The sequence below is a fragment of the Linepithema humile genome, chromosome 4, assembly GCF_040581485.1.
Source record: "Linepithema humile isolate Giens D197 chromosome 4, Lhum_UNIL_v1.0, whole genome shotgun sequence".
In the NCBI taxonomy this organism is placed as follows: Eukaryota; Metazoa; Arthropoda; class Insecta; order Hymenoptera; family Formicidae; genus Linepithema; species Linepithema humile.
In genome coordinates, this window is record NC_090131.1 from 4,942,095 (window position 1) to 4,965,258 (window position 23,164).

General features: G+C 32.7%; 4 protein-coding genes and 2 long non-coding RNA genes across 9 annotated transcripts; 4 read left to right on the top strand and 2 right to left on the bottom strand.

The window, feature by feature from the left end:
- The first annotated feature begins 139 nt into the window (after positions 1–139).
- Pbp95 (proximal sequence element A Pbp95) lies at positions 140–3,745 on the top strand. Its single transcript, XM_067353593.1, has 3 exons — positions 140–285; positions 352–390; positions 473–3,745. Exon 3 carries the CDS (start codon positions 498–500, stop codon positions 3,180–3,182), a length of 2,685 nt encoding a protein of 894 aa, XP_067209694.1. The 5' UTR covers positions 140–285; positions 352–390; positions 473–497; the 3' UTR covers positions 3,183–3,745.
- Positions 3,580–8,069, bottom strand: LOC105671901 (lipase maturation factor 2-like). Its single transcript, XM_012366439.2, has 10 exons — positions 7,837–8,069; positions 7,202–7,385; positions 6,961–7,062; positions 6,221–6,417; positions 5,963–6,141; positions 5,632–5,881; positions 5,352–5,554; positions 5,002–5,245; positions 4,708–4,924; positions 3,580–4,579 (listed from the first exon to the last, which is right to left on the bottom strand). Exons 1-10 carry the CDS (start codon positions 7,928–7,930, stop codon positions 4,297–4,299), a joined length of 1,953 nt encoding a protein of 650 aa, XP_012221862.1. The 5' UTR covers positions 7,931–8,069; the 3' UTR covers positions 3,580–4,296.
- Positions 8,070–8,220: 151 nt separating this feature from the next.
- On the top strand, positions 8,221–10,969 carry Eaf (ELL-associated factor). Of its 4 annotated transcripts, none has more exons than XM_012366440.2 (6): positions 8,221–8,482; positions 9,255–9,496; positions 9,667–9,898; positions 9,965–10,162; positions 10,410–10,660; positions 10,756–10,969. In XM_012366440.2, exons 2-6 carry the CDS (start codon positions 9,388–9,390, stop codon positions 10,848–10,850), a joined length of 885 nt encoding a protein of 294 aa, XP_012221863.1. In that variant the 5' UTR covers positions 8,221–8,482; positions 9,255–9,387; the 3' UTR covers positions 10,851–10,969. The 4 variants fall into 4 exon arrangements, with proteins under 4 accessions (XP_012221863.1, XP_012221864.1, XP_012221865.1 ...); XM_012366441.2 differs by lacking the exon at positions 8,221–8,482 and adding an exon at positions 8,496–8,620; XM_012366442.2 differs by lacking the exon at positions 8,221–8,482 and having other exon boundaries at positions 9,123–9,496; positions 10,419–10,660.
- Positions 10,970–11,223: 254 nt separating this feature from the next.
- On the bottom strand, positions 11,224–14,782 carry Chpf (Chondroitin polymerizing factor). Its single transcript, XM_012366550.2, has 7 exons — positions 14,511–14,782; positions 13,586–14,399; positions 13,207–13,514; positions 12,535–13,125; positions 12,169–12,444; positions 11,921–12,104; positions 11,224–11,817 (listed from the first exon to the last, which is right to left on the bottom strand). Exons 2-7 carry the CDS (start codon positions 14,229–14,231, stop codon positions 11,516–11,518), a joined length of 2,307 nt encoding a protein of 768 aa, XP_012221973.1. The 5' UTR covers positions 14,232–14,399; positions 14,511–14,782; the 3' UTR covers positions 11,224–11,515.
- A 474-nt stretch (positions 14,783–15,256) lies between these two features.
- LOC136999463 (uncharacterized) lies at positions 15,257–17,253 on the top strand. Its single transcript, XR_010889845.1, has 4 exons — positions 15,257–16,248; positions 16,526–16,645; positions 16,773–16,890; positions 17,109–17,253. It is a non-coding gene; the product is annotated as an uncharacterized lncRNA (long non-coding RNA).
- A 15-nt stretch (positions 17,254–17,268) lies between these two features.
- Positions 17,269–19,354, top strand: LOC136999462 (uncharacterized). Its single transcript, XR_010889844.1, has 6 exons — positions 17,269–17,370; positions 17,709–17,829; positions 17,909–17,999; positions 18,430–18,484; positions 18,608–18,698; positions 18,776–19,354. It is a non-coding gene; the product is annotated as an uncharacterized lncRNA (long non-coding RNA).
- Positions 19,355–23,164: the final 3,810 nt, after the last annotated feature.

Here is a 23,164-nt window from a genome sequence, read left to right on the forward strand (position 1 = left end):
ATGCCAATCGTTAAAGAAATTAAAAAACAACGTCTTTTTTAGGATATTTTTAGGACATCTCAAAGATGCCTTTTTTAAGAGTAGTTCACATGTATGTGACATGCGCATGTGTGCGGTATTCCCTCTCTCATGCTGCTTGCATCTCAAATCTGGCGTTACCGCGGTTGCTGTGGCGCTGCGACGCAACGTGCGAGCGTATCAACGTATTATGGTCAGTTTCCTTCCCGCTTATTAAATAATAAATTTAAAAACAGTCAGATCGAGAACATCGCCTCATGTTAACTGGTACGTAAGTTCGTCCGTACGAACATGTTTAATACAGTTTATAACATTTGATTTATTTCGCCGTAGCGATCGAGAAAAATCCCTTCATTCACATGGTTTTAATATGTAAGTATTTTATTTATATCGGACGCATGCTGTCAACATGTGTATTGTATCATTTGATTTATTATGAATTTGATTTACACAGAAACAAGCGTGCACCTTTGTTTATCATGATGAGTGATTCCGACGACTCTGACATTTTGGCTGATATCCAGGCCTTGGATCGAGTTCTGACCACGACTTCACAGGAAAATGTACAATATCCTAGTAGCAGTAAAGTGCAATTTGATAATGTTTACTCGACAGAGATTGATTCGGATGTTGAGAGCGACAACTTCTCCAACTTTGTTAAAGAGAATTGTGATGCCAACATAAACTCTCTTAACGCTTTTGAAATTAACATGAAATTGATAACAGGTTTGACGATAGTCAAGAACAAATTTAGTGTCATGCTGCGACAGTGTGAAGAAAAGATAAAGCAATTAGACCAAGAGCTAGAAAACAGCAGTAAAGAAAGCAATAGATGTTCTAAATTGCCAATCAGCCATGCTGGTATGCCATATTTCAAGGACAAGGATTACTTTTATGTTCCTAAAAATTCTGACACAATATTAAAAGAAGCACGTGGTGAATTATTTGTTGTATATATGCAGAAACCAAGTCGTTGGTCAGATAAGGATAGACAAACTCTTCTAAGGGCTGTGCATAATGAAGCATTCGAATCAGTTCTATCCAGAGGATTTGACAAACAAGTAGATAGTAGAAAGTCCAAACGTAAAGAAAACAACCAAGCTGAGGAAGCCAAGTTGGTGCTTCCCAGAAATTTTAATGAAATGGTAGGAGCATTAGGCGAGAGAGAATTTGACTGGCTTAAAATTTCGAATGTGGATTTTGATAATAAACATTCCGCGGGTGAATGTCGGGCTATGTGGAACGTCTACCTGCATCCGGATATCAGGAAAACCGAATGGACAGCCGCGGAGGACAAGAAACTGATAAAATATGCTAAGTTATGTAAATATCAAGATTGGGACACTATCACGCAGAAACTGGGAACGAATCGCAGCGCTTACCAATGTTTCATTAGATATAATACTATCAAGGCAGTGCCATCCTCCGGACTTACCTGGACGAAGCAGGAAGACAAGCATCTCCTAAGAGTCATAGAGACACTCAGGGTCGGAAATTACATCCCTTGGTTTGAAGTTGCAAATTACTTGCGGCACAGAACTAAGCAGCAAATTTACACACGATGGATATACAGGACAGCGCCGCATTTGAAGAAGGGTAGATTTACCTTAGCGGAAACGCAGCAACTTTTTTGTGCAATAAAAAAGTACGGCAAGGACTTTCGTAAAATCGCGCACGTTGTGATGCCGAATCGAACTTCCTCACAACTCATCAATCGTTACAACACAATAATCACGAAGGCGAATGGCAGGAATTTATGGACAGCGGAGACCGACATGCAATTGATTCAGCTGCACAAAAAGCACGGTAACAACTGGTCCTATATAGCCAAGTATTTTTCTGGCAAAACAAGAACACAGGTGAGACATCGGTTTAATGCGATACTAAAATACGTGCAGAGAGGTATTTCCATAGACAACATACCTAGAGCATCTGCCCCTAAAAAAGTGCGTTACAAGAAATCTGAACACAGCACCATGTCAGAATATAACAAAAAGATATTAATGGAAAAACTTCTTGAGAAAGCCAAGCATCGTACTGTAGACACTAATGATATTGAGCCGAGACTGTACGAAACTCTTGTGTTTCCACCTTCGTCGGAATCCGCTACTCAGGAAGAACCTTATAACTTTAAATTACTTGCACGTGAAACTAGAAAGTTATACAATACATTGGAATTATTAGGCGCTAAGCTTGATATTCCTATGGATTTTCTAAATTATATGCACCTAAATAAAAGAGACAAAGAACTCGTGACTTCTTTAAAAGAATATATAAATATTAAAAATAATAAAACGCAGAATAGCAATGTGATAGAAGAATTTAGAACGCGAATGTTTGGCCCTGAACTGACAGTTGATGAAACTTCTCGCTTTATACCGCCACTTCCGTTTAACGGATACGTAAGACAGACAAAAAAAGTAAGAAAAAAGGACAAAGTTATAGATTGCAACTTAGGGGACGATAAACATCTTATTACCGATGTACCTGTAGAATTTTTTCCGTGTACGCTTTCATTGTCTTTTCTTAGTTTCGAGGAAAGAATTCAATTTGATAAATTTAGTCAGTTCTTCGCGAATGATTATCACGAGAAGCGAAATGTAAATTTACACAAATCATTACAATGCAACTCCTCTTTCGATGGATCAAGGAGTTCATTATCAAGACGTAGCAAATCAAATACGAATTCGAAAGTAAGTTCAAGAAGTTGCACACAAGTACAACAATCAGATAACTTAGAAGAAACCATCAGTACTGAATACGATGAAAATGAAGAAAATACGTGGGATAATATAATTCTGCCAAACAACGCAACTTTATTAGGTTGGAAAAACTTGCTTGTTTGGAAATTGTTGTACGAATGTGAAAATGAATTTGACGCATCCGATGAATCTAACGAATTGTCATCGGAGAAACAATCGGAAGAACGTGCTGAATCTGAAGACGAATGTGAAAGTGCTGAATACCAGCTGCTACGAACGCGCCTCTTAAAATTATTCAAATTTCCTGTAGGTTTGTCAAACACTATATTAGAAATAACTAAACCAGACATATTTTTAACAAACGAGGAACAGCATCCCGTTCATGAAAACACTTCAAGAAAAAGAAAATTTGTTAAACGTGTATCCAAGAGAAAAAAGGTAAAAAATAACGATGTCTTTTGAAAGCGATTTTCAATTAAAGTCAATCTTAATCAGAAAATCATTCTAATTTAAATCTCGCAAGATATCGAACACACAAATGTAAAAAATTACATTTATTTATGTGTAAACATTACATTTTATTCTGTTTCTCATTTTTATATCAAAGTAAATATAAAACTGGTTTTTTTATTTCAAGTATTTTAGTTTATTTTAGTTCATTTCATTACATAACTGTGATTAGTGATAGTGGTGGTCTGAAAAGTATATGTTTACGTTTGCACATATGCATTTAGAATATGTATACATATGGACATTACAAACTATGAATGTAATATATATCATACAACTATAAATGTAATATAAAGTTACAGAGTTATAGATTTTTATGGAAAGGTCATAAGAGTGTGGCCACTGAATCATGTAGAAAAATGTACTTTTATCTAAACTTATCTACTTACACAAGCTATGTAAATAATCTCAAGAAACATATAACTCTGTAAAAAGACATTAGAAAAAATGCAATAGCAATTATGTATGTAAGAAAATATGTTTTGCATATAAAAATGTGTCATATCTTGTTTTTATCACTTTTTCTTTACTTTTTATTTTTATGTATAATAAATGTACTTTTTTTTATTACTGTCATCCTCGAAAATCGACAAAATTAGCAAAATTAAATAATCAAGCATCGATTATAAATTATATCACATATCTCTTGCAGTGACAAATATCACAAAATAATAAAATGGAAGTTATTTTAACAAAGTGAAGAAAACAAAACATAATTCGAGCATATATGGATATATCAGGTCTTCTAGTAAATATTGATTCATGTAAAATAATGGGGTCTTTTTTCTAGTTTTTTTTTATTTTTATTAAGAATCAATATATTTTAGTAGAGTTTTATTGAATGTGTGTAATCAGACACATCTGTAATGGTTAATATTGTCTGATCTATTAGAAAGAAGAAATGCAAATGTATATTTTACATGCAAAAAGTACCTGCATATCCAAGTTATATTGCAAGCAACGTTAGTTTATATATATATTTTACAGCTTGCATTCTATTTCGTTAACACTCATATTTTTTTAGGTTTTAACTTTTTATGTTTTTATAATGATTATCGCTCGATAGCTATTTCTTTTTTGCCACTGGTCTGTCATAATAACCTGCTACGATTAATGTACATCCGGCTGTAAAAACACCCCATAAGAGTAGACTCGCCTCTACGTTACAAACCGACCACCTAAGCTTGTCCAAAATTAACTTCAGTGGTTCGGCCTTGATCTTAAAACCTGGCTTTTCTTGAAGAATCTTCAATTTTGTCAGATATTCGATGAGTGGCTGGTGATCTTTACTGAATATTGGAAAATATTCACCCACTTTTTCTCTGGTCCACCAAGCTCGAGTACTCGATCTGTAATTATAAATAATGGAGTCTGATGAATAAGTGGCAAAAACATTATAAATTTGATATATATTGTTCTAGTCAAATAGTTAATGTATAATATTGTATATATTTATCTCGTAAAATCTCACACTTACGTTTGACTCCACGGCGTATAATGGTAGTGATAAATACTAGCTTTAATATACTTCGGAGGTTTATTTTTGAACGGACTCTCAACAGTATTTATTAAATCCAGTACCTCGGATTGCCCATTCAATAAACGATAAGCTAGCGACATTACAAATGGATTTTGATGATATGTACCTAAAGCAGCGAACCACATTTGCCAATCGAGGCGAGGTTGATGAGGTGCTGCAAAATATTGTTAAGTTTTTTTTACTTTTTGTAATGTCAGGCAACAAATAAAGCAAGAAAAGAAATTGTCTCACCGACAAATGGTAAAGAGTTGTTAACATTTCCAGCCTTGTATAAAAATTCATAATCCTTCCAAGGTCCATCAATATCGTTACTCCCTTCTATTATAACTTCTGGCCTACCGTCGGTTCCCGTCATACGACGAAATAGCCCATAGCTGTTCACTAAACGCAGATGCTCCACCTTGTCCTGTACTTGTTTTATTTGGGCTATTACCGTCGAATTGGTCACTGGAACCAAACTGGTATAATGTGGTACCTGTAAGCAAATATCTTGCGTTTTATATGCGTGTAACTTGTTTTACATACGCTTTGTATAAGAATTTTTAGTAATTACAAAGCTCGAGGCTGCTTGTTATACTTACAAGACTTATAACAAAAATAAAGAGTACAGGTACAATGTAGGAAACTGTAATTAACGCTGTTGTTATTTTATTATACATTCCTTTTGTGAGCATGGAATTAGTTAGAGAGTCCGCTATCGTGAATACGAGTGATACTGCGCCGACATATATAGAAATCGGTACCGCACGTTGTATAACAAAATCAAATTCTTCTTGTGTAAACGCTGCAAAGAAAAAAACAGTAATGATTAGTACAAATGCTAGACATTTCAATTATTAATGATGAAATATCAATAAATACCAATGTTAGATTTAATGGTAAAGTCATCTGTTATCTTGAGACCGAAATAAATATATGCTCCGTACAATATTCCTCCATAAACCAATATGCTTATTAGTGTAGACAGATGATTCAAAATATGAGATGCATTTTTTTGAGATCTTTGTTTGTAAAAGAATTGATCGTCCAATAAGGATATGCATAAGCAAATAGTTAGGAAATTAAAGAAAGCATAATTTCCAGTTGCAATAATGCAAATTTGTAGAAATAGCTGGAAAAGCAATATTAAATCATAAATATTAAATATTTAGCATAATTTTATGTACATTGTAGAGCTTATTAGAGTACGTACCTGTGAATAAAATGCAATTAGTCTCACTTTTCTATTTGGGAAGAAGAATAATAGTGGTATTGCAATCTCAATAACATATGTAAAGACAGTAGACAATCGAAGAAACCATGTAGGCAAATGGTGGGCGTACCACGCCAAAGGAGTTGGTATACATTGAGATTCAAAATGGATATTTAAAGCTATGAAACATGAGAATATATTGTAATTAATATTCATGTAACTAATTTTACAAATTATATTCGATAAAAATTGTTTTACCATCTAATTTCCACCACACTGGACATCTCGAGGAAAGTTTTACTACTCCACTGGCAAACATGAGACGGAAAAGTAGCCAGCGTATGGTCCAAAATGTTACTCCATCACTTGGAGTACTTGACCGTTTCGCACGACGAGGATACCAAAATGGTGCTATAAATATACATAGAAATCCAGTCTCCAATAACAGACTATCCCTGTAAAAATTGAAGACATATAAAATTAAATTAAGTATTTAAATTATTCCTAATTATATAAATTATTCATAAAAATAAACATTAGAATAATATATGTATGTAAGGAAATATTTCGCAAAGCATATTTAGTTTAGTTTATATTTTCCTTCTTCCTATTGAATATCTTTGAATATCTTTGAATATCTATTGAATATCTTTTATTTTTTCAATATTTAATATTTATTTTACATAAACTTCAAACGTTTTAATATAATTTAATCATCTGAATGTTACAGCAGTTAGCAATAATTATTAAATTGAGTAATATCAATCTTATCAAAGAGAGATAACTGTTGATGTGTGACATTACTCAATTTAAACTTATATATAAACTCTTACATATAAGCATATGCAAAATATTATAAATAAATTGATTATAATAGAATACATTTATAAATAAATGTTAAAAAATTAATAATTATCATAAATCTTAAAATAATTTTATGATAGTTAAGACATTTGAAAAAATATGCTATATAAAGATATGAAAATTACAAAACTTACCATTGAAACCATATAAACGTTTGACCAATCTGGTATAAAGAAAAGTATAGAGACCATAATCCTGCAAATACAGGTGCAATACAGAATGTCTGTGTAACAAATCTGCAATAAAACATAATTTTAATCATTAGTAATGCTGTTATATTTTAATGACAAAATCTAAAGAGTACGTGATTACGTAGTTTTATAGTAAAAGTATTCCTTTAATATTAATAAAGTTTAATTTTCAAATGTTATATACCCTATAAAAGACAAAACAGCTCCAAGAAGAGATAATACATCCAGCATATATTCTACATTTAAGCCCAAGTATGGCGCAAACCATAACAATGTTGGTTTTTGCTTTAGCTTATTAAGTAACGTTGCACGTGCTTTGAGATCCACTTGAGTTCTAGCTGGCAAGATTCCATTATCGCCATACAATCCTGTTTTGTGAAATTAAATTAGTAACATTGCAATATATTTTGAATCTCTTAAGAATAATTCATACACACAATAAAACTTACTTAATAAAATTAATTTAATACTACAGAAAATTGTATTCTAATATTCAAGTTGATTCAATCTCTATATTAAAATTTCATTGAAAAGATTACATTTGAGAAATGTAATCTTTCGATACTAAAGTATAAAAGAATTAAAAAATTGTATGTAATATTTATCTGCCGCATTATCAATGAGTATTATTAATCAACATGCTCTCAGTATCATTTTTTTATATGGCAAATATCTTTCTCTGTAAAACTTTCTCCGAGTTAAAATATCTTGCGAATAATAAGGAGAAAAAGAAAATCTCGTGCCATCGAGAATGCAATCCTTACGAGAGAAAATAAACATGCTACAGTGAGTGTTGATATACTCGAGGTGTATACGTACCCGGAATCTGTATGTAAAAGCTGAGGAATGCGAACAGATATATAATGCAGATTCCACGCAGGAATAAATTGCGAGTGTAGCGCACTTGCGTCATGATCGCATTTGATACAGCCTCGTGTTATGTTAGGAAGTTCACATTTACTTGCAATAAATAAACGCGCGGCTAAAATAATGGCGGCAAACGCTGCGACGCACACACATCGGACACGACAATGCGAAGTGCTGCCCACTTGCAATATACATATATAGCGACACGCAGGATCAAGCAGGAATAGCAGCAAATTAGTAGCGCTACCTACAAATGCATGGGCAACTAAATCCGTAAAATATAAATATATATATATATAAACGCACACACGCCTTCCGTATTTTTACGTTAGGCGCAAAAGAGAAAGCGCAAGTAGGGAATCGAAACAAATAGAAAAAATCGCGAAAATACAGAAGGTGTCCTCCGTGTCTTTTCACAACGGCCTGAGTGTTTTTCCGAAGCACGTTGAGCAACTTCCAATTGTCCGCGTGCCGCCGCGACCAATCGCTGTTTCCCGAAAAAGATATGGAAGAAGGAGAACGCAACTGAGCGTACCTCGCTGTGAGCGAGTACGAGACGCGAGTTAACGTTCCGACAGTTCATGTGCCATACTAACAGGTAACGTTAGCTAATTAATTTGCGATCGGATATTACTGAACGACGAAGGAGGCGAAGATCAAAGCGAACGCGTCGCCAATGCGTTCAGTGGCGAGAGTAGAGCCGACGATCGAACTGGGTCAATAGGTTGCATCCTCGGTAGGATTTAACATATTCGTAGAATATTTATATTTTCGGAATACCAGGAAGTGAATCGTCATATGTTCGAATAGTTCTAATCAGCTGATTTCCAATATACAGCGATCAATCAATCAGCGCTTCGCGACGACCCTCGCGCGAACAGCTGTTGCGATCGTCTGCGCTTGTCGTGTTTCGACAGTGACGTTCCAGCTTATTGTTAGTTTCTCGAAATTGCGAATTGAAGAATGACTCGAGCGACTAGTTATTCCAGGAAATCATATGCTTTATACTCTGCGCTCGTTATGAATAAATCACTTCTAATTTTCTGTATTTGAGGAGTAGAGATGGAAGTTTGACTAGTTATAAATTATTACTAGAAAAAAATATTTTTATATTAATATCGCTTATTAATATTAGTAGAGCGCAGATTTAAATTTGGCGTGACTCCCCACTTTTTATCGTATAATTCATTGAATTGTAGTCACTTCCGGTGTTTTCTTGAAAAGATAGGACTAGTTTCCGGATTCTAAGGTGACATCTGTTTTAGTTTGGTGAACTAACTAAAATGACCTAACCTTCCTGAATGCAGGACGACATTGTAGTTTCCAGAGTAAGCCAGCTGACGTTGAAAGTTTTCCAATTTTTGTTCAAGGGATCCAAATTTTACGGCCAAAGTTGTAAGGCTAGAAACCTCAAACCGTGCAAGGGGAAAAGAGCAGCTCTGTGTTTTAATTCCTAGAACAGATCAATCATCATTAAAATAAATAAAAAGAAGAGGCTACAAAATGCAAGGTATTGGCGTAGCCGAACGACTTGGTTTAGGACCGGAGGTACGCGAACTCAAGCTTGGATCCAGCATCACAAGCAACACCTCAAAGTTTCATACTTTGAAATGTAAGTACAATAACTGGAGATGATTAGCTAAGATTTTGTACATTTTATTTCGCCGATGAGAAGTTGGTAAGAGGAATGAAGAATTAAAGAAATAAAGAATTAAAGAATTTTTCGGACTTGAAAAAATACGCGACACTTTTAAAATAATGATAGCATATGATTTTTTTCAGATGATTTTAAGCCTGCAAGCGTGGATGATTCAAAAGTAGCTAAAGTCGATGTGGGATCAGATAATACAGTAACAGTTACAGTGCCACATTTGGATGGTGCTGGCACACCATACACAGTGTTCAAAGGTTCCCAAAGACCTTACAATAAAGAATATGTTTTAATCATTGACAAAGCTACTGGCGAGATTACATTGGAGAGGCTGACTGCAAATATTCAAGTTAAAAAAACTCGGTATGTCTATTATATCAATTGCTTGTGCTGTGCTAACCTTTATTACGACTCTCATGTCATTTGCAGAACGGAACAAAAGCGAAGTGGCAATAGCTCCATGCCTGTAGAGATTAAAAAAAGCCCTACGGATGGTAGGGCAAATGGAAAAACCAAAGTTATCAGTGGAAAAAAGAAAGAACCTTTAGTGCAATTAAATTCCAAACAAAGTCCACAGCGGACATCGCCATATCACAAAAGAAGTCCACCCAGTACATTTACTCATAGGTATGTGTCATTAAATATTTTCAGTTTTTTTACAGCTTCAGCTTTGAACTATAATGCTTTGCGCACAATAAAAAATTTTTGGAATAGGAATAAATATTAGGAATAGGAAGAGCAATTTGAAATTATTACTTCCTAATTTTTCATTCCTAATTCATGATGCTTTGTTTTCTGCTTAAATTTTTTATCTGCAACATTTTAGTTTTACTTTTTTACAATTTTTTAATATTATTAAATATAAACTCCAAAGTTATTCCAGTTATTCACCTCAACAACCGTTAGGTGGACAATCTACGTTGGCCAGTTTGCCAATGATCGGCGATAACGATGATTTTGTATTATCTACACCAATAATATCTACATCTTCTACGCAAATTACAACTCCTGTTTTAGTACCAAAATCAACCAACTTAGAAAGCGATTCAAGCTCAAATAGTAGTTCAAATAGTTCGGACAGTTCGAGCAGCGATTCGGAAACGGAAAATACATCGACAACTAACGGTAAATAGAAAATATATAAATTTTATACACTACTTTTTTTATGCTTATTGAAAGTGTTTGATTAAATTCTAAAGTAATGTTTAAAAATTCTTTAGGTCAATTGAACGGTATTACTGCCTCACCCACATTATTCATGCCAGACAACCTCTTAAATGACGATCTGCAGTTATCCGAATCAGAATCGGATTAATATGTTAACCTTGCCTTGTATGCCTTACCGTTTATTGTCCGTTGTGAGATTATTTGGTGACACTCGTATATATGTGCAAATGTATATTATTGAAAATAAAAATATTTAATTTTTAATAATTCTATTATTTTACGTTATTATCATTATTTATCTCAAATTATACAAATTTTAGAGATTGTATAAAAGAGTTACTTACAAAAAATAAAGTTTGAAAGCTTTTGATTCTTCGATACATCGATAAAACATGGACTCATTGTCTCAATTAAGAAATCTTTCAATTCATGGCTGTATCAACTGCAATATATACAATTATGTTTTATAATTCTAAAGCATGACAACTTGAATCTAACTCTGATAACAAGAAACTACCAAGTGCATTAAAAATATTTATTTCACATAAATATGTATTACATACTTATATAAATATGTGTGAAAATATACTTAATCTTATATTGAATATTTTGTTTTAAATTGTAGGTACTCATTTTCTCGCGAATATTTTGCTAATGTATAACCAATAAATAATTTTACCGATGAGAAATCCATTAACATGTATCTATTTTTTTCGTTCTACGAAAATATAAAGCTTTTAGCATAAATAACACGTAAATTAAAATAAATAGCTCTTCTTTTTCTAAAAATTACATACTGCGATCTACGCTTTCTTATACTTGATAGCTCTGAAAATCTAATACTAGCCTAGCCAATTGACTACGTTTACCCAAGTGATTATTCCTAAGTTTAATGCAGCTCTTATAAATATTGTCATTGGAAACGCCTTCACAATTAACATCTTTGTATTTTATCTTTAGCGTCGGCTCTATCGCGCGAAGTATATGCATATCGCTGAAAGATACGTACATCTCAAACAAAGAAGTTACAGGACTGTGCTCGGAAAGTTTCAGCAATGCAGCAATATCCTTATCAGATCGTACTAATGGAATGCTCGCCTCGACTGTCTGCCGCACTGAAATACATTTCAATGAAAAAATGGGATATTATTAAATTTTATTCATAATAGAATTAACCTCGTAAAAAGTAATTGATATATAAAATTATATGCTCCGTACTTGCGTTATAATCTTTGACATAAAACGCGAGATTATTATAGTTCTGTTCATCGTATTTCCCGCAATTGCTATTGACGTCCACTTCTTCGTGGGGCGCTTCACTCGTGTAAATTATGTCCGGATGGAATTCGATGAACGGAATCGGGCTGAATACTTGATAGCGACTGATGGTGTTCATGCGAACCTGAAAGAAATCAAGAATTAAATCGAGATGATTGTTAACACACGTCCGAGCAACATACGCTTACCCTGTTTAAATAATCTACTTTCAATCTTGTTCCCATTTCAATAAGAAGAACCAAACTTTCCGATGAGAATTTCTTCGTGCATAAATCAGTCACGGCGATCTGTAACATCGGATCCAAATTCACAGAAGTCACATTGACTGGCAGTCGTATTGAAAGCCAAGTGATTTTAGATTGATCCTTTTTATATTTTTCGTTCAGCATCAATATGTATTTTTTCACTTCGTAAAAGACATCGTCCTTGCCTTTCGACGGCGAATCGAAATTGTACAAAAGAACCTATAAAAAATAAATTTAATATACTTATGACTTCATGCTATATTTATACTATAATTTTGTATATTATCAAAATGTGCAACTTGAACTGACCACCATGAGAAAAGTCTTGTACTTTTTCTCCATACAATCTTGCGCGTAGTGTTCCATGAAATTCAACGCATCTTGCTTTTTTCTCAGATCGATGGTGACGATTACATTAATTCTCGTGTTTTCAGTCACGTACGGTACGGGCATAATTTCTACTTTTCCCAGCGGCTTACAGATCTCGATTCGCTTTATTACTTCTTGGCCCGTGGTCACTTCGTTAAATGCCACGTCGAGTATGTAATCCATACCTCTGGATGCGTCAAATCTTTGATAGCCGTTCAGCAGTCTTTGGAAACTTAATTTGTTATTGTATTTGTTTATAATACTATTTACCGCTGTATTTATTACATAATCGATGTCGGATTTCGTATCACCCTTCAGCTCTTGAATATTAATAAAATCAGTCTCAAAGAAAACGTGTGATTCGTTGAAATACGACCAGCGCAACACGTCGAAGCGCCCTAAGGGCCTATTTCCAGGTTGGTTTCCAATGGGCCACGATATATTACGTTGATTCGACGGACCCAAGTGCGCAGCTGTAGAAATCATCTTGCGTATATCAGTAATCTGCTTATGAACTTTGATAGAATTCATCTGAAAGCAAATATTACATGTTAATCAAATTTTATCGAAATACATTGTAACTCGGACTGTACGCTATTTCAATGGACTTACCGCAGCGAAATACATATTGAATTTATAAATGAGCATGTGGTCGTAAATAGGATACACAGACAGCGAATTTTGGAAGTCGCTTTGCTCGGTCATCCGAATAAAATGCTTTTCAAAATTAAACGTGGGTTTTAATTGTGTGAACGTGAAATTTCGCCCTTGTACTCGGTTGGTGCAAGGCATAGAGGTGGAATGGAGGATACAGCGACCAAGATTAACGTCATCTGAATCCGAGTATGCATTCTTCACACACCAATCCAAATTGTTTTTGATTTCCTGTATAACGGAATTACTCAGGAGAATACCGGATTCTGAAAGGAATTTAAAGCAATTGTTAATAAAGTAATTCAAATTATCTTGATTGTGAATAAAAATTTCTTACCTAGAGAACAATAAGTATCGATTTCACTTTGAACACCTATGTGAACATTTTGGCTCACACTTATTTTATTCACAAATTCTTTTAGGCCTCTCGCATTTATGTAACTTACATCTTTAATTAGAAAATAATAATCATAGCTTTCTAAATAGTTATCAATGATGTACTTTATAGCATGAAATGGCTTCAAAATGGTCCTCGTGTCGGTAAATCCTACTATTCCTGGGAATGAAACGTTTGGCTTGGTCCCTTCCGGTATGGAGATAAAATAACGAATTTTGTCTACTATGTGAGCAATTGTTTTGTTCAACGCTACATCTCTACTGTGCAGATGCTCTCGGCTCGTTATGATTCCCACAAACAATTTATCTCTGATTCCCAGCTCCGTCGAGTAATATCTTGGACGCACAAACGATTTCCTCGTTTTCTGCACCTGTTGCGGTTTGCTTTCGGTGTTTATCCTCGGCTCATAAGGATCTACATCTTCCAAAGTATTCAAGGAATGATCAAACGATTCCATTATGTCGTGTTGTCTGTCAATATCAATTGGTATCAACAGCAGACTGAAACTTAAGCCCATGCATATACCCATGATCAAGTATGCATTGCTCCAACAGAGTGAATATAATATTTTAAATAATGGTTTCATCTTGCTGTAGTTGATAAATCTGTTCTTTCAAATCCTTTGCTCTTAAATTATTGCAATTTGAACTAATGTTGTATTACATGGGATTTGCAGTTCTCTCTTGATTTCCATACATTGTTTCAGAATATGTATAAAGTATTCTGAAGAACATAACGTAAAGTATGACAGTATCTAAAAAGAAATAAATAAATGATTAGTATAGATATGTCACTTACTGTTTCAATGTGTAATTAGTTTAAGCCATTTGTAATAAAGTATTAAAAATTGCTATATGTTACTCACATTGCTAACTTGTACATATTTGCCTACCACAATCCCATGATAACCTTAATTTTGCAGTGCAGTTCGAGATTTGAATACTTGTGCATTCCTTTTGTTTGGCCTTGAATCTTCACGGCTATCAATTCACAACCGTTTGTATTACGTGACTGATTTGTTTGCATAACAGATGTATATAGACAGATTCTATTACCACATAGCGCACACGTCACATCAGCAATTTTCGTATGGTACAGTTGTATAAGGTTGTGTAATCAGTGATGATGCCAGATTTGAGACGCAACAGCAAGCAGCTGTGTCGCACACAATCGCAAGCAACGTACATGTGAGTTCCGCGTTTCGCATTACAAAAGAACAGATATACTATTTCTATTTCCTTAAATTTTTAAAAATGATTCTAAATCTTTATCCTTTTAAAATATTATTATTATAAAGTAAAATAGTAAATAGACTGTGACTCAATCATTTAGCGCCCTGCCAATATTCTGTTAAGCAATGCGCTTAAAGTTTAATGGATAATTAATCACTTGTGCAAAATAATATTGTATAAAAATTACTCAGTTACATGATGCGAATTTCTTTATTCCTCTCAATTCTTCATGCTCTTCCGCTATACAAATATTAATATCGATATTATTTAAATAAATAACAAAATATCGTTTTCATCCAGTTTCTTTCGAAACATTTTCTCATACAATATAAGAGTATTTCCATTTTACTTAACAATCTCTTTAATCTTGTTAATTAATAACTTATAATTTTTTACTGTTACTAATATTAATTAATGAAATTTGTTTTGAGTACCGTTTTGGCATAGTTTTCAGTCGCTCGTCTACATTGAGCGTGAAATCGATGCCGCACAAAATAAAAATTAGCAAGGGTATAAAAGCCACCACAAAAATAGGGCACTTTAGATATTTAACTTTGAAACGAATTTATTCGATTTATTGAAACGAATCTATTCGAAAGTTCACGTCTATTTTAAAAATGATTACAAAAAATATACGCAAATGCAGACACGTTTCATGTCAGATATTTTTCACGTCGAGAGACACGACAGAGAAATATTCAGCTATCGATATTTTTCTCTAATAAAATTAATAAATAAAATGCCCATTATTCCTTCCGATGTACTAGATCTAAACGTAATTTGATCCAAAAGATCTAAGTCTAAAAGATCTAAACGTTGTGAAGATACATATTGCAATAAAATAATGTGGATCACTGCGAAGAAACAGCGGGCTATACTAGCGTGACTACTTTTCTCCTGCATTCCCGTGAGAATAGGACATCTGTCAAATTTCTTTCGGTTTTATATCGATCACTTAATTCGCACATTTCAACAAAATAGTGTTAAATTGTGTATGTCTCGATCTCATAATACTATTTTGTAATGCGTTGAATTGTAGCTGGGGTGAATTGCAGAAATTAACTCGAAATACAAAATAATAAATTTTACGCTAGAAAAGAGAACTCACAATTTTATGTTAAAAGGGAGAGAGAGAATATTTAATGAGAGACTAGAAAGTGGGGATGAAAGAATTTTTCTTGCCTTTCTTCGTGTCAGACGCGTTTCAGTGTTAGCACAAAGATGACGCGTTTCAGAGTTGAGGATAGATATTTCAGTTTTAATCGAACTCTTTTATTGACAGTTGGTTTATGGCCTTATCAAAAATCGAAACTTGCTCAACTTCACTTAATCTGCTTTATTAGTATTTTATCTAGCAATATTATATTTCAGGTATGTCAATATTTTTCTATATTTTTATGTACGTTATAGAATGTTATGTTTATGTATATATGGAATGTTTTATAAATTTATTGTTGGTTTGCAAATTTTTAACCAAGTTTACATTACAACTTTCTGACGAAAACACTAATTTAAATTTTACTTTGTAATCACAATTATGAACAACTTCTTTTTAATATTGCGTGTACAAATAGTTAATAATCTGATATTTACAGTACACATAAAAAACAAAGTTTTTTATTATTATTTCAAAAAATGATTATTGCAGCTTACAACATTTATAACTACAAAATTTTCTTCAAACCTCCTTATAAAGGTTCTCTCTTCCGCATGTGTTTATATTAGCTTACTGATAAAATATAATTCGTTTTGCGTTAATAGCGGAACGGTAAGTTCATTATCTATTATATTCACTCTAATAAATATTAACAGAGTTATGAAAAGTATGTATATACAAATCCAAATAATCTTTTCGACACTTTTGTCAGATAAATAAAAATTTGTTAAATTAATAGGTAAAATCCTTAATGGAACAACTTCAATGTATCTATAATAATATAAAACACAGTAACGAAATCGCCATTATAGAAACATACGGAAATATCGCAAAACGTTATACAGTTGCACTTACAAGTAAAATACTATCCTTTAAACTCGTTTTAAAGATTAAGCTTATTAATACAATATTTATACTTATATTTATATTTATATAAATAAAAGTATTTTTAATTACACGTAAGTGTTGTTAAAATATTGTTAAATTAACTCTTAAATTTAAACGCTTCAAAAACACAAGTGCACTACTAGGAAATATTATGTATTACAAAATACTCATTTATAATATTATTTAGTGTTAGTTAGCTTCGGCGTATCTATTATTATTATCGCTCAGTTCTGGCCAGACCTCTATGATATTACTTTATCGGTAAACCAGTCTCGATCACATCATTTGTTCATTATGACTGAATATTTTATCGATAAAGAAAGATATTTCCATCTCCTGCTACTTCATTCAACTGCAGGACTCTGCATAGGCTTAGTTGCTCTGTTAGCAACAGGAGCAATGCTTATTGCATTTTTACAACATGCCTGTGGAATGTTTAGAATTGCTAGGTAAAATGATAAATATTAAGTTTTAATGAAAAATAACTTTTTAGTTAATATAATTATAATTTTTAGTTAAAACAATTGCAAAAACAGTATGCCAACTATATAAATATCTTAAATAATTGACTACATAAATAGAAGAGCTACCAAATTATATTTAACTATAGTTTGTTTCATATTAATTTAAAAGTTCTCTTTTTCCAAAACAAATATTCAGAAAGATCAATAAATCTTTAAGCAAATGAATAAAGTACATATGTAGGTCCATTGAAAATTTCTCGGAATAAAGTATAAATGTCATATAGATAGAATTGATAGAATTAACATATTTTGTAAATTTGCAGTTATCGCATCGAACATGCAATACAAATTCATACACTACAAGATATCATTCTGCCCAATAAAAAAATAATTCACAAACGGATAGTTCGTGCCGTAGATATACATCGCAAAGCTATGATGTCGGTATTTATCTATAATATTTCTAAACTAATAATGTATGTATATATATACATATATACAATAAAACTTCTTGTTGCTAAAGGTTCTCTAAATATTTGATAACTGAATTTGAGATGTCATTCATGTTATTAATAATGTTCGGAGTGATTAGTTTGAGCTTCAATATTTTTGAGGTAAGTTCTATTTTTTATTTAGTAGTAAATAGTTTTCATTTAAAAGTAAATAGATATCTAAACAAATTGTATAATACTTTTTAAAAAACAATAATGTCGTTTTCATTGGCATATTTTGTACGACATTATATTACAACTGTGTTTCCTATTATTACACATGTTATACATATTTTTATCAAAAAAGCCTGCCAAAAATAGTTTTTATATTTGCAAATATTTTTTTATAATTTAAGTTATAGTTATGATGATTATATCATATATATATTGTAGTATAAATTTTAATTTATATAAATTAAGTTTACAGAAAAATTAATCTCAATACTAAAATTTGTGTATTAGGTTTTTCAGATCATAACTTCTACACATAATATTGAGAAACTTTTTATGCTTGCTATAATTACATTTATCAATGGTTTATACATGTTTTTAGCCAATTTTATTGGACAAGAAATTATAAATCATAATAACCACATATTTGTCACTGCGTAAGATATATATTTACGTTGCATATTCATAACGCTTTAAAAATCCGTAATAATAAAAGTAAAGATTTATACAATACGCAAATATCAATATAGATATAATTATTGAGATTTATTATATGATAGATATAATATCCGATGGTACATAACTTCTACTCATACGCAAAAACTAATACTGCTGATCTTGCAAAGAGGCAACAAACTTTTTGGGCTAAATGTCGGTGGAATGTTTATAGCATCATTACAGTGTTTTGCTACGGTATAAAAAATTTTATATTATATAATACATTTCAGATGTCATATTTGAGAACGTCAAGATGAAGATATGTTTGTTACAGTTAGTCAATGCATCTTTATCTTACTTTACCATCATGTATTCAATACAATGATAATAATATATATATCAATTAAAATACTACAAAAAGAGACATTAAAATAATTGTTATGTAACAATATTATTAAAAAATAAAGTCGCAAGGTTTGAGAAAAAAAGTCAAGGAGTTGATTAAAATATTATATATAACTTTATTATTCTCTAAATATAGTTAATATATAGAGAATTTTTTGTTTCATCTCTATTCATTCATACACTTATATATAATATATAAAAAATCAGTTGTACAAATATATGTACATGTAGTATTATACATATTTTTGCACACTATTTTTTACCACTTAATATGTTCACATGTCAAAATATGTATTCGTTTCACTGCTTTTATGAAAAAATATATAATAAGTATTCTAAAACATTTTTTAGCATTTATTTATTTTTATATAATTATTTTTTATTTAACTGTTTTATAAAAATCGTAAATATAATTTATTCGACAAGATTAAGAATATTGTTAGCATTAATTTGGATTAAATGTGACTTCAGAAAGGAGGATGTTAAAAATAGGTCGATTTTGACCCATGGTGTGGAACCAAAACTACAAATGGTTTCCCTGCTGTCTACAGAAAAACAGACTTTACCACGTGATTCTACTGTATAAAATCTATAAGAAACCATTTGTAGTTTTGGTTCCACACCATAGGCCAAAATCGACCTATCTTTAACATCCTCCTTATAATATCTAATTGTCAATATGGCAGTGCTGTCAGAGCGATCATTGATGTCGTACGGTCAGAGAATAGCCGCCCAATCATTCCCTTCCTTCAGTATAAACTCCATGCAATTCTTATATTTATGCCAGAAAGACGCGTCTCCTGCAACAGAAATTATAATATCTAATTGTCAATATAGCAGCGCTATCACAGCGATCTTTGACGTCGTACGGTCAGAGAATAGCCGCCCAATAATTCCCTTGCTTCAGTATAAACTCCATGCAATTAAAATATCTCTACCAGAGAGACGCGTCTCCTGCAACAGAAATTATAATATCTAATTGTCAATATAACAGCGCTATCACAGCAATCTTTGACGTCGTACGGTCAGAGAATAGCCGTCCAATGATTCCCTTGCTTGAGTATAAACTCCATGCAATTCTCATATGTGTGCCACAGACACGCATCTCATGCAACAGAAATTATAATATCTAATTGTCAATGATAGCTCTGAAATTATAATTTCTCTTGCATGAGACGCGTCTCTGTGGCACAGATATAAGAATTGCATGGAGTTTATACTGAAGAAAGGGAATCATTGGGCGGCTATTCTCTGACCGTACGACGTCAATTATGGCTTGGACAGCGCTTCCATATTGACAATTAGATATTATAATTTCTGTTGCATGAGATGCGTCTCTCTGTTAGAGATAGAATAATTGCATGGAGTTTATACTGAAGAAAGGGAATCATTGGGCGGCTATTCTCTGACCGTACGACGTCAATTATGGCTTGGACAGCGCTTCCATATTGACAATTAGATATCATAATTTCTGTTGCAGGAGACGCGTCTGTGTGGTACAGATATTTTAATTGCAAGGAGTTTATACTGAAGCAAGGGAATGATTGAGCGGCTATTCTTTGACCGTACGACGTCAAAGATCGCTCTGACAGCGCTGCTATATTGACAATTAGATATCATAATTTCTGTTGCAGGAGACGTGTCTGTGTGACACAGATAGAATAATTGCATGGAATTTATACTGAAGCAAAGGAATGATTGGGCGGCTATTCTCTGACCGTACGACGTCAATGATCGCTCTGACAGCGCTGCCATATTGACAATTAGATATTATAATTTCTGTTGCATGAGATGCGTCTCTCTGTTAGAGATAGAATAATTGCATGGAGTTTATACTGAAGCAAGGGAATGATTGGGCGGCTATTCTCTGACCGTACGACGTCAATTATGGCTTGGACAGCGCTGCCATATTGACAATTAGATATCATAATTTCTGTTGCAGGAGACGCGTCTGTGTGGTACAGATATTTTAATTGCAAGGAGTTTATACTGAAGCAAGGGAATGATTGAGCGGCTATTCTTTGACCGTACGACGTCAAAGATCGCTCTGACAGCGCTGCCATATTGACAATTAGATATCATAATTTCTGTTGCAGGAGACGTGTCTGTGTGACATAGATAGAATAATTGCATGGAATTTATACTGAAGCAAAGGAATGATTGGGCGGCTATTCTTTGACCGTACGACGTCAAAGATCGCTCTGACAGCGCTGCTATATTGACAATTAGATATCATAATTTCTGTTGCAGGAGACGTGTCTGTGTGACACAGATAGAATAATTGCATGGAATTTATACTGAAGCAAGGGAATGATTGGGCGGCTATTCTCTGACCGTACGACGTCAATGATCGCTCTGACAGCGCTGCCATATTGATAATTAGATATTATAAGGAAGATGTTAAAGATAGGTCGATTTTGGCCCATGGTGTGGAACCAAAATTATAAATGGTTTTTTATAGATTTTATAGAGTAGAATCACTGGTAAAGTCTGTTTTCCTCTAGACAGCGGGGAAACCATTTGTAGTTTTGGTTCCACACCATGGGCCAAAATCGACCTATTTTTAACATCCTCCTTTATATGTTGCAATAAAATACGCTGCACTAAAAAGCGGCGATTTCGCACTCGCATTCACACCCTAGAAATTGTTTCGTGAATATTAATTTGTGAGAAAAACTGTCTGTCGAATTGCTGCAAGTGTTATATCGATCGATTAATGGGCAACCGCGTCTCAGCAAAATAATATTTAAATTGTCGCGATCTCAGAAGGATATTTCTATCGTATTATTTTGCTGTTAGACTAAATTATAGAAAATAAATAAAATTAAAAAGTTTTATATATATATATATATATATATTAGAAAAGAGAGAGAGAATATTTAATTACCAGAAGGTGGAAATGAGCGAGTGTTTGCCAATTTTATCAAACTATTTCAGTGCGAGCTGATAGAGATGATCAGTGTAAAAGATAAATATTTTATCAAATACAATATAAATATTTTAGTTTCAATCGGTTCCTTTTACTGACAGTTCGTTTGTGACCTTATCAAAAATTGAAATTTGCTTCATTTCACTTAATCTGCTTTTTTAGTATTATAACCACCGGTATTATATTTTACATATTTCAAAATTTTAAATAAATTCATGTAATATCTAACCTTTTTCTATAATCTAACATTTTTGTATCTATCTTTCTAATATAATACAAATATAATGCAAATATATTATTAAAAAGTATAATATGTCAATATTATAAATATAATTATATATAAATAATACATTTTATCACAAAATAAAAATTAAATTGTAACTATAAATAATTTTTTTAATGTTATATGTGAAAAAATAATTAATAATGTGTGTGACTTGCAGTACAACAATAAAGAACAAAAAGAGTTTCACATTATTACTTAAAAAATAACAAATAATCACTTACCTTAAAGTTGCTCCGCCGGCGCCTGATGCTCCTCCTCAGCTTCCTCCTCCTCTCAGTCTTCGCAGTCCACGCAGTTTTTCAAGGCACTCACACGGGACGCGAATAGTTTTTACAACAATTCAAATACTCACACGCGACGCAGGCATTGCACGCGTGCATTTTCGAAGATAAAAATCGCGCGACACTTTAAACGGCATTCCCGACGTCGCCAGAAAATTTAATCAAAAAGCCCGAAGGCGAATACGATAATTTCTCGATGTCAATCGTGCGCAACGAACAAAAGCGGAATTGATCTGTAAAATACAAAATCGAGTTTAGATTAGTAGTGAGTTAATCATAATTAACATTTTATAAAGAAAAATATTATACGTATTAAATTTTTCAATTATTTCTCAAAATACTTATATGCATTAAGAAAGATCTAATTCTTTAATAAATATCAAAAACTTGAATTAAATTTGATTGAAAAAATTGAAATTATTTGCGTTGTAAAGCATAAACAATTATTATAATATTAAAATATCAAATAATAAATAAAGATAATTAAAGATGATCCACTAAAGCCCAATGGCTATAATGGCACCTTTAACGCATTATACATGCGCTTGCCACATAAGAGCCATTGCTCGACTCGCAATGTTGTGTCAGGGTACGTTAGCTTCCCCTTCTGGATAAACCATCTGGGTACTGAGCCCTCCCACCACGACAAGGTGTACCCATGAGAGGGGATATAGAGATTCATAAAGATTCATTTTATTGCGATAAAAAGAAAGAATAATTTCAATAAATGCCAGTAAAGTTACCTAATGCGTTTTGCAATATTTAAAGTATTTTGCTA

Bases quoted from the DNA above. Each gene is read 5' to 3' on its own strand.
- Eaf (XM_012366440.2), top strand. From the start codon at position 9,388: ATGCAAGGTATTGGCGTAGCCGAACGACTTGGTTTAGGACCGGAGGTA. The intron at 9,497-9,666 runs GTAAGTACAATA...GATTTTTTTCAG, and splicing joins AAAGTTTCATACTTTGAAAT to ATGATTTTAAGCCTGCAAGC. The intron at 10,661-10,755 runs GTAAATAGAAAA...AAAATTCTTTAG, and splicing joins AAATACATCGACAACTAACG to GTCAATTGAACGGTATTACT.
- LOC105671901 (XM_012366439.2), bottom strand. From the start codon at position 7,930: ATGACGCAAGTGCGCTACACTCGCAATTTATTCCTGCGTGGAATCTGC. The intron at 7,386-7,836 runs GTACGTATACAC...TTCACAAAACAG, and splicing joins CTTTTACATACAGATTCCGG to GATTGTATGGCGATAATGGA. The intron at 7,063-7,201 runs GTATATAACATT...GTTTTATTGCAG, and splicing joins GCTGTTTTGTCTTTTATAGG to ATTTGTTACACAGACATTCT.
- Pbp95 (XM_067353593.1), top strand. From the start codon at position 498: ATGATGAGTGATTCCGACGACTCTGACATTTTGGCTGATATCCAGGCC.
- Chpf (XM_012366550.2), bottom strand. From the start codon at position 14,231: ATGAAACCATTATTTAAAATATTATATTCACTCTGTTGGAGCAATGCA. The intron at 12,445-12,534 runs GTCAGTTCAAGT...TATTTTTTATAG, and splicing joins ACAAGACTTTTCTCATGGTG to GTTCTTTTGTACAATTTCGA. The intron at 11,818-11,920 runs GTACGGAGCATA...AATGTATTTCAG, and splicing joins TGTCAAAGATTATAACGCAA to TGCGGCAGACAGTCGAGGCG.